Source organism: Hemitrygon akajei, chromosome 9 (genome assembly GCF_048418815.1).
Source record: "Hemitrygon akajei chromosome 9, sHemAka1.3, whole genome shotgun sequence".
Lineage (NCBI taxonomy): Eukaryota > Metazoa > Chordata > Chondrichthyes > Myliobatiformes > Dasyatidae > Hemitrygon > Hemitrygon akajei.
Genome location: NC_133132.1, coordinates 62,059,856 through 62,079,397, shown reverse-complemented (window position 1 = coordinate 62,079,397; position 19,542 = coordinate 62,059,856). Strand labels below are relative to the sequence as shown.

The window sequence follows — 19,542 nt, the reverse complement described above, 5'->3', positions numbered from 1 at the left end:
TCAAATTATTAGGTAGTGATTTGTGAATTCCGTAAGGGCAAATTTTCATAATGAACAGCCATACTCCACCTTACTCAGGTTTCTACTCTGAGACACAACGCTGGTGCATCTGGTAGAGTCTGGCTCACAGCGCCAGACACCTGGGTCTAATCTTTTGTTCCATCCAGGCATCCTGCCTCTTTCTCTGAAGCTTAAAGTCTCTTTTTCAGTTCTGACAAGTTATCTTTCTCTCTCCATGTATGTTGCCTTGCATAAACTATGTATTTATCTTCAACCTCTGCTGGTTGTGGAACATTAACCCTCGTCACAGATGCTGGCTAAGATCATTTTCCAATTCCTTTTTATTACATTCATCTTTACAGCATTGAAAGATGTTGGTGTATTTAGTATGAATGTAAAACAAACCATATTTACTAGCTTTGCTTCATACAGTCTCAGACTAGCAAGATGTATAGAATGCAAAAAGCATCTACTGCTTGACTTACAACATTTCCTTGCTTTTATTTCAATTTTCTAGTACTAGCTTTGTGTTGTAAGTTTGGAACAAGTTCCCAGCCCCTTTGTAACAAATCAAGCTCATCTCCCTACCGCGCGGGAAATAAAGCCTTTCCCGCGCAATGTCACCCGTGTCACGTGACGTATTGTTCCGCGACGTCATGTGAACGACGTCGGCAGTACGCGTCAATGTCAGATCAGACACTGCACTGTTTCACGCCCGTTGCCGTATTTATACATGGGCATTCGCCTTGCGCTGTCGGCTCTGCGCGGGTGCGCATGCGCAGTAACGTCTCCGCCGTCATTGTGCGGGTGCGCCTGCGCGGTAACGTCTCCGCCATCATTGTGCGGGTGCGCCTGCGCGGTAACGTCTCCGCCATCATTGTGCGGGTGCGCCTGCACGTCGATTAGGCCTGTCATGGAGGTGTGGGTGCGCGGTTGGGGAACCGGCCTAGTGGCTCTAACGCTGCCGCCTGGCTCTTCCAGCCGGGAGCTGAAGCTGCGCCTCGACCAACAAGTGAGTGAGCAGCGTGGGATGGGGCCTAGGATTCGAGCTTGAGGTGTTTAGGGTGTCAGCGGCCGGGAACGAGGAGGGGCAGCGGGTGTTGGGGTGAATTTTGGTTCGGGGACAACCAGGGAGCAGCAGCAGCTAGCTGCACAAAGTGGTGGTTGGTTATAGGCCGTGAATCAGTATTATTATGATACAGAGAATATAAAATCTTTCTTCGCCGGTAGGGGTTCAGAAGCAAGAGGGCACTGGCTTAGGGTGAGATCAAGGAGTTTAAAAATATTTGAGAAGCAAGTTTTTTCCTCAAAAACAGAGAGAGTTTTTGAATTCTAGAATTCGTTGCTAGAGGAGATGGTGAGATCAGGTACAATCACTATGATTAAAAGCCTTTTAGGTACCTAAATGTACAAGCTGTAGACAGAAGTGCCTCACAAGTGTTTGTTTCTGCAGCAGTAGGTGCCTGAAATGGGTCATTGTGGGTAGTAGTGGAAGCAGGCAGTTTGGAGTTTGAGGCTGGAGGTATGTGACTGATGCACTGTAAGAGGGCATTTACTGTAAATTAAGATCAGTACAGCATTGTGGGCTGAGTGGTCTTTGGGACTGTACAGTTCCATTGTGGGGAAAATGAGAGTGGGTTTAGGTGGGGAAAAAGGGAGGACATGGATGTGGTCTACTTCTGTGTGGTTCTATGCCGTAATACCGAGGAAAGAAAAGTCAAGTTTGACTGATCTCTTGGAGTTTGAAGCAACAAACCATTCTGCTGGAGGAACTCAGCAGGTTGAGCAACTCCTGTGGGAGAAAATGAATTAACATTTCAGGTCGAACACCTCGCACCAAGGGCAAATCTGCGTTCCTCCCATTTGGCTGCATTTGATCCTTCAAAATCTTTCCCACACATCCATGAACCTGCTCAAAATTCTTTCAAATATTGTATTTCTGCCCACCTCCATTACTTCCTCTGGTTGCTCAGTCATACACCTACCATCTTACTGATGCCCTTCTGATATGTAAACCCCTGAAAGGTCGCCCTTCAGCCTCCTGTGCTCCTGTCAAAGCTGTTGCAGCCTGCCACTCTTTCCTCAACTGAAGACTCCAGTCCCAGCAACATACTCCACTGTACGTGAGGATTGACTGGTTTCCCCAGAAGGGGATTGCCGTCATGAATACACTGAGAAAGTGACGGAGGCAGGCATTCTCACAATATCTAACAAGTATTTGGCTGAGCATTTGCATCACCAAGGGACCTGGCAGGCTGCATTTTAAATGCTAGTAAATGGGATTACTACAGTTAAGTGGAAAATGGTCAGCATAAACATAGTAGGCCGAAGGGACTGTTTTGCTGGTGAATGATTGTATGACTCATTGATGTGTAAAATATTCGTGGGTAGTTTAACCTGTATACAGGGCGATTGGAGGAGTTCTCCAAATATGGGATAGGCTGTTCACGATACATTTAATCTTCAAATTCTCCATCACAGATCATTCAAATATGATATCAACAGAGTTTTGAATACCAGGGAATTAATGATGCAGGAATATGGCACTAATGTTGGGTGATGAAACAGTTTCAAAGGACTCCAGCTCTTGCTTCTAATGTTCCGGGTTAGGAGTGAAGGGAGGAGAGCCAGCCCCTGTGTTTATTGGCTGTCGGGCCGTGGGAACACGGTGTCTAGGAGCAGGTCTGTGACCTGTGGGAAGGGAGAGCATCAAAGCTCTGAGAAACACAGAGACCAAAGGAGAGGTGAGCATAGTGCAGGAGAGATTGGAGGTGTCAAAAGACTTGTTTGTAAAGGATCTTGCCTCTGACTGTCCCACAACTTTACAGCCAATGAACTATTTTAACTCCTGTGTTTCAAGTGGCTGTACAATATGTATTTATTTATGTACAGCAAGTTTCTGTAAACAGCAAAATACTCAGCAGGTCAAACAGCATCTGTGGAGCAAGAAGCAGTGCCATTTCAGATTGATGCTCTCCATTTGCAAGCTCGGTGTGTTCATAGCCAGGGCTGTTACTTGTCTCAGCACGCAGTTGTGCCTACAGATGTTTCTCAGATGCTTCAGGCAGCATTAGAGGTTCAGTTTAATATCTCATCCAACCCATAGTAATGGAATAGTGGCCCACAATTTTAATGTCCAAAATATCTGCTGTGCGATGCAATATGTCCCTTTCCTTTTATAGCAAAGGTTTTATCAATTAAAACAACTTGAGTATGCGAGCCTTATGCATACTATCTTGTGGGAAATGAATTTTCCCAGTGAAGTGTAGCCCTGACATGGGATGTCTCAAGGATATGCAGCCTAATAGTAATTGTAAGTTTTGGGTCCAAATCCTACTGCTGTAAACTTCTTTCGATCTACCCGATGCAAAGACACCACGTACTACGGTGAATGGAACTTTAACTCTTTATTAGCAAGTTACCCGAGAGAAGCCTCCTTAAGCACTCTCTGGGAGGCTGCTCCAGAGGTCTCCCGCCTCTGAAGCAAATACAGTTCTTTTTGTATCATGCAGTCACGTACACAGATACATGTGGGTTCATCCCCTTAGTTTCTGTACAGATGAGTATTGTTAACTTTATCAGTCATAAATTTTTCGTGTAACAGTTTTAATTGCCACTCTGCCTGGATACAGACAGGCACAGGCTTACCATTCAAAGCCTCCTGCCCTTGAAATAGCCACTCCTTTTAATGCTTATCTTGCAGGTGCCAGAGTGAGTACAAAGCAGAGTATGTCTCTCACAGCGATTAATCGAGCAATGGTACAAGTTACTCTAAGCAAGAACTGAAGTTAAGCACAGGCCGCATACCAAGGATGATGTCACCCGCTCAGCTTATCTTATAAGAAAACATTTGTGCTTCTGTACTTTTTTTTTCAAAGTCTTAGCTGCTATGACTCTTACAAAATAGCCAGGGTCACAAGAGGCCTACGAGATGCTAACTTCTTAACACACTGCAACAGGACCTTGGAGTCCTGTGTGGGGTTTCGACCTGAAACTTTGACAATTCCTTTCCTCCTATAGATGCTGTTTGACCTGCTGAATTCCTTCTGCAGATTGTTTGTTATTAACCAAGGAATCCAATGAGAGAGTTCTCATTCAAATATTTTAACAGCATCCTCACAGTTTTACATCCTACCTGACCCACAGTATGTTCCTCGATTTTTCTTTTGTTTAATCTTGTGCCCTCATTCTGTCTCCCCTCCCAGTGTCTCTGGTCCGTGTTCTGTGCACCCGCCCCCTCCCCTGCACCTCCCCATCCTATTGGTTTTGTGTCCTCTGCAATAAATGTGTGTATGTTATAAGCAAAGTGAAGTGCATGTATGGACTCAGCCAAATGTGATTTATTCCACCTATACTCTCTGAATATAGGGCTTCCCTGCTGCCGATATTTACCTAAAATGTAATGGAAAGCTGGTTACTGAAGATGGACACCTTCATGATGGAGGGGTTTACAGTGTGGAACCGAGACTGGTCGGAGGAAAAGGAGGTAAAATAGGAGGGTCTGCTGTTTGCATTAGTGTCACTGTTCTTGTGAGTGGTGAGGTCTTGTGACTCCATAGAAATTATTGCATTAAAGTGATGGGGTGGGGGAGGATGCAATGATAATATCCTCTCCTGTCTAAACTTGATACTCATCCTTTGGAATTTCATCTGATTTAATCTCTGAACTGCGCGAGTATTTGGTCTGGCTATGCCAGATATGAAGCATTAGCTGCTCTTAAGCGACTACAAGTATCTTGTGTGATATGTAAGGTCATTGTATTATTTCTTGTATAACTGCACCCAATTCTGTTGCCTTATTGCTTAAAAAGAGCAATGGCAAAAACAGAGGAGGCCCTGACCATCATTTTCTAAATGCTTTTGCTGTAGATTTTGTCAGAGCACACACACTGCTGAGGGGGAGCTGTTATGTAAGAAGTGAGGGGAGCAATAGATTGAGTAAATCTCATCCTGTCTTCAACATATCGTCTTCTAGTTGCAGGACTCAAAGCCCTGAGTAAAAGTGCAATATTGAGCAGGCTAGGGTTTAATTCCTTGGAGCGTAGGGGATTAAGTGGTGTCCTTGTCGAGGTGTATAAAATCATGAGAGGTAAAGATAGAATGAATGCAGGCAAACTTTCTGCCGGGGGAAGGGAACCCAAACCTTGAGGGAATATGTTTAAAGTGGCACAGGAAAGATTTAAAAAGGCCAGCATTTTCCCACAAAGGGTTGTGTGTGGGTAAATGGAACGAGCTGCCAGCGGGTGTAGCTGAGACAGGTACAATAATGACATTTAGAAAGGAGAGATTTAGAGGCACATGGGCCACACAAATGTAGGAAAATGGAACTAGTTTGGTTGGCATGGATGAGTTGGGCTGAAGGGCCTGTTTTGCTGTGGTATGACTGTTGTTAACTTTGTGGGCATGAATGTCTTCTGGTTAAAGCATAAATCACCATTTAATGAACTGATGTTGATAAAGGGCAGTCAGCCAAGGGACCGTCATAGCTTGACGATACCTTATTTTAAAGGTAATAAGGATACACATTTTGGTGAGTACACTTTAGTTTTTTCAAGGTTTTGCATATCACATTGTAAAAACCCAAAGGGTAAGACCCATTTGGGTTAAAAAAAATTGTGTCAGTGACAGAAAGCAGAGCAGTAAAGTGGATCGACCACCAGTCAAAGAAACACTTTTGGTGTCGGTTAGTTATTATGGTCAGCACAGAAGGCTTGATCCTGTGCTGTCCTATGTTCTACTATGTTCCACATTACGAGTTAGACTTAGCTGTGGGAGCAATGAGAAAGGAGTTTATAGATGGTCCCAAAATTGGCTATATGGTTAATAATTAAAAGGAACGTGGAGATTGCAGGATGATGTCAGTAGATAGGTAGACAAGTGGCAACTGGAGTTCAGTGTAAATGTATTTGTCGGATGCAAGCAAAGCTAGAGAATACACAGGCAGAGAAGTCCTGGAGTTCATTTGTCCCTGGTGATAATACAAAAGGTAAATGGGGTCATTAAAGTAAGAGGTATTTCTCTTTCTAGCCATGGCAAAGAATACAAGAATCGTGAGATCATGCTGGATTTTCTGAACCACTGGAAACATGAGAGACGGTGCAGAGGGGGTTATAGGAATGTTCCCAGGAACTGAGGAGCTTTAGTTATGAACAGAAAGACATATTCCTCACATTTCCCTTGACGTAGCAGTCAATTAACAAGCCCAGATTTAAGGTAATTGAAAGACATAATGAGGAATGTTAATGGAAATGATTTCACAAGAAGGTGGTGATCTAGAACTCTCTGCTTGAAAGCTAGGTGGAGGCAGAAATGCACATCTGGAAGAGGAGTGAAACTATTGGGTTACCAACTCAGTTCGGAAATGGGATTGGGCTGAATAACGCATTCATTATGCTGGAGGAACTCAGCAGCCAGGCAGCACCTATGGAAAAGGGTAAGCAATTGACGTTTTGGGCCAAGCCCCTTCATCAATGAAGGGTCTCAGTCCAAAACATCGACTATACTCTTTTCCATGGATGCTGCCTGGCCTGCTGAGTTCCTCCAGCATAATGAGTATGTTGCTCGGATTTCCAGCTTCTGCAGATTTTCCCTTGTTTATGAGTAGTTCTTTCTCGGCTATAATGGGCCAGCTGATCTCCAGCAGTGATGTAAATCTTTAACTGATTGAATTGCAATGTGAGTAACAGTAGGACCTTCAGCTTTTATAACATTTTCGGTCTTTGCCATTCTGCAGGTTTCGGGTCAATGCTTCGTGCACTCGGAGCGCAGATTGAGAAAACTACAAATCGAGAGGCATGCCGAGATTTGAGTGGAAGAAGGCTGCGGGATGTAAACCATGAAAAAGCGTAAGGTTTTCTGTTGAGAGTTTGCTCTCATTGTTAGTCTCAGATGCAGATTAGTTTGTTGTCATTTATACGCACAGTGTGATAAATTTGCTTGCTTACATGTTCAGAGACTAAACGTTATAAATGATAACAAATATGACAATGAATGCAAAATGACAGGGATTGTAGTACATAAAGAAATGCTGAAGTGACAACAGATTAGCTGAGAGAGAGAAGCCAGAGAGTGGTAGCACCACCAGGAAAGGGGTGTGAAAGAGATGATTGGTTCGGGAGTCTGCAGTGGGAAAGAAGCTGTTCTTGAATCTGGTAGCCCAGATTTCCTCTGTGGCAGTTTTGCCAGACATGAAAGAGCCATCTTAGACAAGGGGAGGACTCCACTGATGATACCGTGACAGCAGGGTAAGATAAAGCTTGCCATTTCCTGTCCATTCATGTGAACTGACTGGCCTTGAAGTGGCACCCTGCTGGTTGATTTTACATGCATTGACAGGACTTGACTCAGTTCTCACAGCTGAAGATACTTGGGTGGAGGAGAAAGCAGATAACTTGGCATCTTGTGTCACTGAGCAGTGAACAGCTGTTGAAAAGGTTTGGGCAGGAGTACAAGTGGAGTTCATCTAGTGAACTGATTAACTGCTTTTTGTCAACTAATCAAGATGAATATCCATGAGTTGAACTGCTGATGTACTTGCCTGGAAGTACAAAAATTCTGGAAGTAGTCTGCATTTGTAGAATAAGAAACTGATGCTTCAGATGGAAGACTTTTCATCAGAATTGATTTCCAACATTTATGGTTCTTTGGACAACACTGACTGATATGAGTTGACTAAACTCAGTCATTGTTGTCCTCTAGTAGCACTCTTCTGAGGCAGAATCGCAAGAGATTCTGCAGATGCTGGCAATCCAGAACAATATACACAAAATGAAAGGTCTTGACCTGAAACATCGACAGTTTATTCCAGTGGTCCCCAACCACCGGGCCGCGAGGAAACGATGTGAGTCAGCTGCACCTTTCCTCATTCCCTGTCATGCCCACTGTTGAGCTTGAACGCATGCAAGGTAATCAGTCGCCTAAACACAGTGATACCCTCGTGCCAGGGATCACTGGTTGGCCTCAAGTTACTGGCCGCCTCGCGCAGCCAGTGAGAAGTGCCAATGGTACTGGCCTGGAGCGTGGACAGATGGGTGCCGCCTCTAAACCTGTTCACCACACTGAATGTTCGTAGGGAACTCAGTGCCAAAATGTTCGCAGACGACCTAATTTGAGCTCAGGGTTTCGTAAGTAGCAGAGCAGCTACCTCACTGCTATCTACCTAAAGTCATCCCTCGAGCCAAAATTTTGCTGGCCGATAGATCCTACCTACCTACAAGGGGGGCGGGCACGCGCCCTGTTGCACTCCTCGCTTGGTCAGTCGGTCGCTGTCTTCAGACTGCGACTGCCGCGGCCCTGGTACGGGGACCTCACCCCACCCACAACCAGCCACACCTGGCCAAGGCGGCAGGCAGGCGGGAGGCTGTCTAATGAGGCAATGAAGCCCTCAAAACTGCTTCAGTACCTTGAGCGCAAGCACCCTGCACTTGAAGACAAGCCATTTGAGTTTTTTGAGCAAAAAAAAATGAGCAAGCGGGATAGAAGCAAGTGGTGAGAGCCACGAAAACTAAATTGCGAAATAGTCTGGGCATAAGGAACCCCCTTCGAGTATTGCTGTATTCCGGTCATGATTAACACCCCCCCCCCCCCCCCCCCCCGCTGGTTCGCAAGAATATTGTCAAAATTAGACTGGTCCATGGTGCAAAAAAGGTTGGTGACCCCTAGTTTATTCCCTTCCATAGATGCTGCCTGACTTGCTAAGTTCCTCCAGCATCTTGAGTTGAAGTCAGAACCTCACACTCTGCAATTGACATATCTCAGGTTACGAGCCAGTACAACACTGTAGAATGACAGTGTTTAATAGGTCATTAAACCAATGTCTTTCTTCTGTGAAGATCCCTTGGTCACATGGACAGCAGCATAAATGTTATTTAGTCATTACTGCACTGCTGTTTGTAGGAGCTTGCTGCATGGTAATTAGTTTCATGTTTGCTGTGGTGAAGAAATAATTGAGTTAACACTTCAGGTTGCTATGAATTGCTCTTGGTTATCCAAGTACTGAGAAACATAGGCTTTTCTCTGAAGTTTACAGTGTTTATTGCTTGTTGTTAAGCAGCTTTGCTACATTACTGTCTACCTGACTGAGGAAAAAGCAGGAGAGGAGAGTGAGACAGGAAATCTGCTATAATTCTGTTGAAGTGATAGTTGATAACTTGAAGTTGACAGTTGATAAGTTGATAATTGTGTACAGCTTGTCCCTGCGTTATGAAAGCTGCTCACGGACATGGTAGATATGAATGCATTCACATAATATTGTTAAATTCAAAAGTCCAACTAAGTTGAGTGATACTTGTGTATATTTTCAACTTGTGGGCAAAATGAACTTGACCATCTATAAAGATGGAAGCTGAACAGCCTGTTATTGACTGCTTCTGCTTCTGCGCAGAATGGCTGAATGGATAAAGAAGCAGGCAGAGCGGGAGACAGAGAAAGAGCAGAGGCGACTGGAACGATTGCAGCGCAGGCTCGCTGAGCCCAAGCACTACTTCACTGACCCACAGTATGAGCAGCAGCTGGACGAAATGTCAGAGCGACTGGAGGACTCTGTGCTTAAAGGTATAGTTGCCTTTGCCTACTCTTGCTCTGGAATATTTCTGTTTGCAAATTGGCTGCACTATTTCCCATGTCTTGGACTGGCACTGGCATTGTGTGAGGTATCTTTAAATTTTGTATTTCTCTTGAGGTTTACAAGCATCGTCAAGTGATGTGGTGGCAGTGGAGAGTGGAAGTCAAAAACGTGCACATCCAGACGCGCACAAGGTGGCCACAGAAGGGAAGAAAAGATGTCTCTGGTAAAGAAAGACTTATTCTCAGCTTGGTTTTGTCATTTTGTGTGCAATACTTGTTGTTTGCTGATATTATTTGACAATTTTCTCCTTGATATCAATGATGCTGTGAATGTCCTCAACTTTGTTGCATCCAGTTTTTCTCCAGTTTTGGAGGAAGAGGGGGCATGGTGATCCCAGCCCTCGTGTTGTGTCATATGTACAGAGATTTATTTGCCACACACCTCTGTGCTGTTTAGCATAGTAAGCTGAAGCAGCAGGGTGCTGCTATGATATTTTACAGGGTCGTGGAGGGTCATAGAGAAGAAGCAGGTCATTCATCTCAACTAATCTATGCCATTCAAGTATTCTTCCTTAACTAGTCCTATTTGCTGTGTTTACTCATATCCCTCGTTTTGATCTGGCTACCTGTGTAAATGTCCTTTGAACTTTACTTGTGCCCATAGCTACCACTTTCTCTAACAGCTTAGTGAATCTTGTAGCAACAAAGACTGCGATTCATTCTATTGTATTTGTGGAGTCGTTTTGAGATATTTGTCGTATTTATTCTGAAATCCACTTTTTACCCCATAAGACTGTAAGTTAGTCTTTAATTTATACTTGTCTTTTGGATATCCTATTGGAACTAATTCTTCCTCAATCTCGATATTGTAACCCAGATCTAAATTCTCATCCTTTTTAAACAAATTTCTCCTTATTTCCCTCTAGTTTTTATAACTATCTTAAACCCGTGCTTACAAGTCGACTGTCCTTGTTTTCTCTAACAAAGGCATCATAATTTGGAAAAACTTTAAAAAAAAAAAAAAATAATCATGGATTGATACCTGGAAATATGATGTTGTAGTTATTAGTGAAACATGGTTTCAGGAGGGGTGTGATTGGCAACTAAATATTCCTGGATTTCGTTGCTTCAGGTGTGATAGAATCGGAGGGACAAGAGGGGGAGGTGTTGCGTTGCTTGTCAGAGAAAATATTACAACGGTGCTCTGGCAGGATAGATTAAAGGGCTCGTCTAGGGAGGCTATTTGGGTGGAATTGAGGAATGGGAAAGGTGTACTAACACTTACAGGGGTGTATTATAGACCACCTAATGGGGAGCGAGAATTGGAGGAACAAATTTGCAAGGAGATAGCAGATATTTGTAGTAAGCACAGGGTTGTGATTGTGGGAGATTTTAATTTTCCACACATAGACTGGGAAGCCCATTCTGTAAAAGGGATGGATGGTTTGGAGTTTGTAAAATGTGTGCAGGATAGTTTTTTGCAGCAATACATAGAGGTACCGACTAGAGAAGGGGCAGTGTTGGATCTCCTGTTAGGGAATGAAATAGGTCAGGTGACAGAGGTATGTGTTGGGGAGCACTTTGGGTCCAGTGATCACAATACCATTAGTTTCAATATAATTATGGAGAAGGATAGGACTGGATCCAGGGTTGAGATTTTTGATTGGAGAAATACTAACTTTGAGGAGATGCGAAAGGATTTAGGAGTGGATTGGGATCATTTGTTTTATGGGAAGGATGTAATAGAGAAATGGAGGTCATTTAAAGGTGAAATTTTGAGGGTACAGAATCTTTATGTTCCTGTTAGTTTGAAAGGAAAGGTTAAAAGTTTGAGAGAGCCATGGTTTTCAAGGGATATTGGAAACATGGTTAGGAAAAAGAGAGATATCTACAATAAATATAGGCAGCATAGAGTAAATGAGGTGCTTGAGGAATATAAAGAATGTAAGAAGAACCTTAAGAAAGAAATTAGAAAAGCTAAAAGAAGATACGAGGTTGCTTTGGCAAGTAAGGTGAAAATAAATCCAAGGTGTTTCTGCGGTTATATTAATAGCAAAAGGTTAGTGAGGGATAAAATTGGTCCCTTAGAAAATCAGAGTGGACAGCTATGTGTGGAGCAGAAAGAGATGGGGGAGATTTTGAACAATTTCTTTACTTTGGTATTCGCTAAGGAGAAGGATATTGAATTGTGTAAGGTAAGGGAAACAAGTAGGGAAGTTATGGAAACTATGACGATTAAAGAGGAGGAAGTACTGGTGCTTTTAAGGAATATAAAAGTGGGTAAGTCTCCGGATCCTGACAGGATATTCCCTAGGACCTTGAGGGAAGTTAGTGTAGAAATAGCAGGGGCTATGACAGAAATATTTCAAATGTCATTAGAAACGGGGATGGTGCCAGAGGATTGGCATATTGCTCATGTGGTTCCATTGTTTAAAAAGGGTTCTAAGAGTAAACCTAACAATTATAGGCCTGTCAGTTTGACGTCAGTGATGGGTAAATTAATGAAACGTATTCTTAGAGATGATATATATAATTGTCTGGATAGACAGGGTCTGATTAGGAACAGTCAGCATGGATTTGTGCGTGGAAGGTCATGTTTGACAAATCTTATTGAATTTTTTGAAGAGGTTACGAGGAAAGTTGACAAGGTTCCGCACAGAAGTTTAGTTAGGAAGGTTCAATAGTTAGGTATTAATATTGAAGTAGTAGATGGATCAACAGTGGCTGGGTGGGAGATGCCAGAGAGTAGTGGTGGATAACTGTTTGTCAGGTTGGAGGCCAGTGACTAGTGGTGTGCCTTGGGTCTGTACTGGGTCCAATGTTGTTTTTCATATACATTAATGATCTGGATGATGGGGTGGTAAATTGGATTAGTAAGTTCGCAGATGATACTAAGGTAGGTGGCTTTGTGGATAATGAAGTAGGTTTTCAAAGCTTGCCAAGAGATTTAGGCCAGTTAGAAGAATGGGCTGAACGATGGCAGATGGAGTTTAATGCTGATAAGTGTGAGGTGCTACATTTTGGTAGGAATAATCCAAATAGGACATACATAGTAAATGGTAGGGCATTGAAGAATGCAGTAGACCAGAGTGATCTAGGAATAATGGTGCATAGTTCCCTGAAGGTGGAATCTCATGTGGATAGGGTGGTGAAGAAAGCTTTTGGTATGCTGGCCTTTATAAATCAGAGCATTGAGTATAGGAGTTGGGATGTAATGTTAAAATTATACAAGGCATTGGTAAGGCCGAATTTGGAGTATTGTGTACAGTTCTGGTCACCGAATTATAGGAAAGATATCAACAAAATAGAGAGAGTACAGAGGAGATTTACTAGAATGTTACCTGGGTTTCAGCACCTAAGTTACAGGGAAAGATTGAACAAGTCAGGTCTTGATTCTTTGGAGTGTAGAAGGTTGAGGGGGGACTTGATAGAAGTATTTAAAATAATGAGGGGGATAGATCGAGTTGACGTGGATAGGCTTTTTCCATTGAGAGTAGGGGAGATTCAAACAAGAGGACATGAGTTAACAGTTAAGGGGCAAAAATTTAGGGGTAACACGAGGGGGAACTTTTTTACTCAGAGTGGTAGCTGTGTGGAATGAGCTTCCAATAGAAGTGGTAGAGGCAGGTTCGGTATTGTCATTTAAAGTAAAATTGGATAGGTATATGGACAGGAAAGGAATGGAGGGTTTTGGGCTGAGTGCGGGCCAGTGGGACTAGGTGAGTAAGCGTTCGGCATGGACTATAAGGGCCGAGATGTCCTGTTTCTATATTGTAAATGTTATATGGTAAACTCTGTAAATCTCCTCTTAACCTTCCACTGCTGAAGGGAAGTCCCAGCTGCTTTGTTCTTTCCGTTTAACCACCAGGCCCTCATCCTTGGTATTGTTCTGGTAAACTCACCCCAGGACAATGTCGTTCTCCCTGCAAAACCATGGCGGAAGAGTTCTGTTACACCATATTGAAAGGGGTAACTGTGAGACTACATTTGAGAAAATCCTTTCATGTTCTCTGCTTCTCTTGGTTCTGATTTTGTATTTGTTTATTATTCAAGCCCCACAATTGGCAGAAAACAAACTTTGGCAGATTCTTGCTCCTTTGGCACTGCCCTGTTGAGGATGCAGTCAACCTGGGCAAAGATGCTTTGTGGTCCTATTTTAGAATGATTGAACCCAGGTAGGAACAATGCATGGGAAGATACATGGGAAGAACCATACTGAACAAGGCTAGAAAATCAGGAAGGTTAAAAGTGAACCTAATTTATATTGATTGTCTGTTTCTAAAATTGTGTCAGTAAACAAGCAGTGACTAACATTCAAATAATGAATGCATAGTTCAAACAGCGCACAAAAAATCAGGGAAGTGGTTCAACAATAGCTAATAGAAGTTACAGGGATGTACTAGATCAGGGGTTCCCAACCTTACTTTAGACTGGACTGCCAACACAGATGCCTTGTGCAGGAAGGCACAGAGTCGACTGTACTTCCTAAGAAGGTTGGCGTCATTCAATGTCTGTAGTGAGATGCTGAAGATGTTCTATAGGTCAGTTGTGGAGAGCGCCCTCTTCTTTGTGGTGGCGTGTTGGGGAGGAAGCATTAAGAAGAGGGACGCCTCACGTCTTAATAAGCTGGTAAGGAAGGCGGGCTCTGTCGTGGGCAAAGTACTGGAGAGTTTAACATCGGTAGCTGAGCGAAGGGCGCTGAGTAGGCTACAGTCAATTATGGATAACTCTGAACATCCTCTACATAGCACCATCCAGAGACAGAGAAGCAGTTTCAGCGACAGGTTACTATCGATGCAATGCTCCTCAGACAGGATGAAGAGGTCAATACTCCCCAATGCCATTAGGCTTTACAATTCTACCGCCAGGACTTAAGAACTTTTTAAAAGCTATTATTAATGCTTTTTGAGATAGTGATTTAGATGCATATCATATTTTTTACTGAGTTAAGTATTGTATGTAATTAGTTTTGCTACAACAAGTGTATGGGACATTGGAAAAAAGTTGAATTTCCCCATGGGGATGAATAAAGTATCTATCTATCTATCTATCTATCTATCTTTATGCCATGATCTGTACCGTTAAGAAAGGGGTCCATGGACCACAGGTTGGAACCCCAGAAGGAAACTTGTTTTGCCAATGTGGTCAGCTAGCCTGAGTATCCGAAATGATTCTGATTACGGCCAAAGCAGTCAGAAGTTTCAAAGGTACATGTAATGTCAGAGAACTGTATACAATATACATCCTGAAATACTTTCTCTTAGTCCCAAGACATTTCATAAGAGGAAGTAAATTATGAACTTTAATGTGGTGAGAAACTTAAAAATAGATTGAAAGAATCAAGAATGGGAAGGTTAGAAAAAGTCTTGTGTTGCTATCATTTCCCAGACATCTGCAATCAGCCCATCTTCCCGCCACCATAACAGGGATAGAGTTCCCCTTGCTCTTACCTACCAGCCCATGAGTCTTGTCATCCAGCACATGATTCTCTGGAACATCCACCATCTTCAATGGGATCCTGACATCAAACACATCTTTACCTCCACCCCACAGTCCATTTTCCGCAGGGATCGCTCTGTCCATTCGTCCCTCCCCACTGATTTTCCTCCTGGCACTTAACCCTACCAGTGTGACAATTGCTACAGTTGCCCATACACTTACTGTCTCACCACCATTCAGGGCCTCAAACAGGCCTTCCAGCTGAGAGTTTGTCATGATTATCTACTGTATTCAGTGCTTCTGTTGTGACCTCCTCAACTCAGGAGAGACCCGAAGTAGATTGGGGGGCTGTTTTGTCAAGCACTTTCACTCCTACCATCATAACAGGTGAGATTTCTCTGTGGCCACTTATTTTAATTCTGCTTCCCATGCTGACATCTTGACCCATGGCCTGCTCTACTGCCATGATGAGGCCACTTGAGGGTTGGAGGAGCAACAACTCCTATTTCATCTGGGTAGCCTGATGACATGTACATTGAATTCTCTAACTTGCAGTAATTTCTTTTTCCAAACCCAAATTATATAAATTCTCTGAAAACTCCCACAGAATGGAAGGTAAAAAATTGTAATGCCAATATTTGCAAAGAAGAGAAGGTGATAAAATGGAGATCTACACATCAGTTAGATATCAGTAGTTGAGAAAATGCAGTTAAATGACCTGTTTCATTTCCACAGCGATTGGCATAATAATTGTGGACCAAGCCATACCATCGTGTGTTGTCAGGAACACAAAAACACATGAATATTGGAGCAAGCGCAGGCTATTTGGCCCCTCAAGCCTGCCCTGCCATTCAATATGATCATGGCTGATTTATGCTAGTCCTTTCTGTGCCGGTTCCCCATATCCCTTAATTCTGAGATTTGACGAATATTTCTCTATCTCAACCTTATATATATCCAATGATACAGCATCCACCACTTCAGGAGAGAGCTCTAGAGATTTGCCTACCCCTTATTTTATAACTATGCCCCTTGTTCATGATTCTCCTATGAGTGGAGTACTGTGTCTATCTTGTCAAGTCCCATTAGGTCTTCTGTGTTTGAATGAGGTCACCTCATAGTCTCTTGACATGTTGCTTCCAATTAAATTCAAGAGTCTGCAAATAGACATTTATTTTTCTGCTTATTGCTGTATCAGATCTTGCATTGCATTGAAATTATGGAGAACAGCCTTGTTGCCCAGAAAGTGCATCAGTGCCTCTATTTCCTCAGGAGCTAAAGAAATTTGACCTTTTTATCGATACACCATAAAAAGCATTTCATCTGGATGCATCACAACTTGGTATGGCAACTGCTCTATGCCAGTGACTGCAAGAAACATAATCAAAGACCTCATTTACCCCAGACATTTCTCTTCTCTCCAAACCACCCCCACAATCTGGCACTTATAAGACTTGAACAGTTCCCCCGTACAATAAGATGGACTTGTGACCTCACATTCTACCATGTTATTGCTTTGCACCTTGTTGTCTACCTGCACTGCAGTGTCCCTGTAACTCTAATACTTCATTCTGCTTTCTGTTAATTGCTTTTCCCTTATACTACCTCAGCATACTAATGTGATGAACTGACCTGTATGGGTGGTTTTTCCACTGTATCTGTGACAATCATGTACCAAGGTACATTGCGAGTTAGTTTATGACAAGAATAAATCAATTTTTGCGTGTGCACCTCCTATCTTACTGCATCTCATTCTGCGGAAAGAGTTTTTGAGATAGAGTGGTGCAACCTCACAGAGCCAGATTGCTGTGTTCAGTCCTTGCACCTGGTGAGCTCTCCATGGAGTTTGCACTGTGACCACTCGGGCTTCCCCAGGTACGCTGGTCTCTCACATCCCAACCACATGCAGGCTGGCCCGTGAAATTGGCTGTTTTAAATTTCCCTTCATCTATTTGTGATTGGTTGAACTCAGAGAGGAGTGAGGAAATGGGGGAATTAATAAAAAAGACTAATTGTAAGATTAATGTAAATAGGTGACTGATGTTTGGCACTGACTCGGTGGGTTGAAGGACCTGTTTCCATGTTGAAACTCTCTATTTCAGTGTATGTATCTTTCGTACCTAATGTGTGTGTCTCTTAATGTATGATCTTTTTCTGAACTATTGTCAGTCTCAATCACATTCTAACCCCATTGAATTGTATCTGTTGAAATTATAGTGACCGTCTTGTGTTTAGAGCCTCTATTATTGGTTAAGCTTCACAGAACAGAACAACTTGAAGCAGTTGACTTAAAGTTCATGGTTCTTGTTTCCTTGCAGGATGGGAGTGGAGGATTTGGAAGAATCTGGGAGTTCTGATGAGGAGTGTGTGGCAGAGTGCAGCTCCTCCAAGTCTTTGTCTTGCCCTGAGAGTTCTGTGGGGCAGGTAAACATTGAAAGCAGCGCTGTTGATGATGTGAGAGACTGTGCTCCTGGGCCCAGTATTGAACCTTGTGTGCCTGCGCCAATCTCCAAACCTCAGAGTGAACCCGGAAAAGTGGATCCAGGACCCAGTAATGAAGTGGAAGCAGAGAATTTGGTCTCAGAAGAAAGAGAACAACTTGAAACAGAAGAGGTCACTGAAAATAGCCCCAAAGAAATGGAGAAGCTGGCAGATAAAGGAAACAATGTGAATCAACCAGCAACAGTAAGTACTGATCACATAGATCCATTAAGTACAGAACTCAGGCCCTTTGCCTCATTAGTCCATGCCAAGCAAGATGCCCATTGAGCCAAACCCATTTGCTCGTATCCCTCTAAACCTTTCCTATACATGTTCCTGTGGCAATCGTTTCCTCTGGCAACCCATTCCACATACTGACCATGACCACCTTTGAGTGAAACGATTGCTCATCAGGTTCCAATTAAATCTCTCCCCTTCATCTTGAATCCATGCCTTCTAGTTCCCCAATCCCGGGAACCATTTATGCCGATCACATTCTCCCCACGTTCCCATCAGCTCGCCCCGTCCCAGATTTCCACTGCTCACCTAGACAGAGAGCACCTGACGTCAGGACTGAACTCCGACAACTGGAGTTGTGATACATCTGCACCACCAGCTGTGTCACAGAGGCTCCTCTCAAGATATTGCACGTTTCATCAACCCGTATATCAAAAATGTGATTATCAACCCCAGAGGAACGTCAGAACTTCAGTCCTCTTCAGCAAGTTCCACTTTCAACAAGCTCCTTATTAATCACCCACCTCTTACATGATTTTCTTGCCCTATTTCTGTGTTGCCTGGTTCCTCAAATATCCTGTAGTCTCTGCTTTGAATGAACCTGCTGTCAACTCTCTGGAACAGAAAACATGAATGGTTTATTACCTCTGACTGAAGAAAATTCTTAATTCAGTGCTAAATGGCTTACTCCTGACTCTAAGATTGTGTATGACAAACAGTTAGAAGTACCACTAGGCTACTGGGCCCTTCAAACCTGTACTGTCATTAGTATGATCATGGCTGATTTAACTTAGCCCTCAGATGTCCCTAATCTTTCAAAGATTTATCTATCTCTACTTTAAGTACATCTGACAATGTAATTTCCCAAGTCACAGCACATTGGATCAGAAAATTCCTTCTCTTAGGAGATTTGGGAAGGCAAATCAAGACAGTAGGTCTCTGGTTCCTAGGAATACAAGTACATGGTTACACAAAAGTGGCATTGCAGCTAGAAAGGGTGGTGAAGAAGGCTTTTAGTATGTTACCCTTCATCAGTCAAGGCATTCACTGTAGAAGTTAGAATGTTATGTTGCAGTTATACAAGACATTGATGAGGCTGTACCTGGAATATCATGTTCAGTTTTGGCCATTCTACTAGAGAAAAGATGTCATTAAGTTAGAAAGAGCGCAGAAAATATTTACAAGGATATTGGTGAGGACTCAGAGGATTGAGTTATGGACAACAGTCGACAAGCTGGGACTTCATTGATCGGGGGTGATTTTTATGGAGGTGGATAAATTCATGGGGGTCTAGGAAGGGTGAATACATGCAGTTTTCTTTTTTTCCAGTGTTGAAGAATTCAGGTTGAGGAGTCATAAGTTTGAAGTGAGAGAGGAGGGATTTAATAGAGTGGTTTGCATACAGAGTGAGCTGCTTGAGGAAGTGATTGAGGCAGGTGCATTAACAACATTTAGAAGGGTCGTGTGAGGGCAAATGGGCATCTTGGTCAGCATAGACCGGTGGGGCTATAGGACCTGCTTCCATTCTATAATACTATGAGAAATTTCTAGGTAGATTGGCTTTAAATGATTGGCCCTGATCTTGAAACTTGTTTGATTTCAAATTCTTCCACTCGTAGAAACATTCAACCTCGACACCGTCATGCCCCCTTAAAATTTTGTATATTTCATTAGGTTTGTTTTCTAAACAGTGACCTCTAGTTTTCAGATATGGAAAACAGCCTTACTGTATATTATAGTTTGTGTATTTTCACAAAATGTCCTCCCCATTTCTGAAACTCTAAAGAATAGAGATTTAATCTACTCAGTCTCTCATGACAC

At 42.9% G+C, this 19,542-nt stretch overlaps 1 protein-coding gene across 1 annotated transcript in view; it reads left to right on the top strand.

The window, feature by feature from the left end:
• Positions 1 to 856: 856 nt before the first annotated feature.
• The window catches only part of sde2 (SDE2 telomere maintenance homolog (S. pombe)), a 44,660-nt gene continuing 25,974 nt past the window's right edge, over positions 857 to 19,542 (top strand). The window contains exons 1-6 of the mRNA XM_073056103.1: positions 857 to 1,012; positions 4,369 to 4,486; positions 6,734 to 6,845; positions 9,383 to 9,552; positions 9,680 to 9,788; positions 17,322 to 17,688. Of these exons, the coding sequence (XP_072912204.1) occupies positions 914 to 1,012; positions 4,369 to 4,486; positions 6,734 to 6,845; positions 9,383 to 9,552; positions 9,680 to 9,788; positions 17,322 to 17,688 (975 nt within the window). The 5' untranslated portion in view covers positions 857 to 913. The remainder of the gene's footprint in view (positions 1,013 to 4,368; positions 4,487 to 6,733; positions 6,846 to 9,382; positions 9,553 to 9,679; positions 9,789 to 17,321; positions 17,689 to 19,542) is intronic.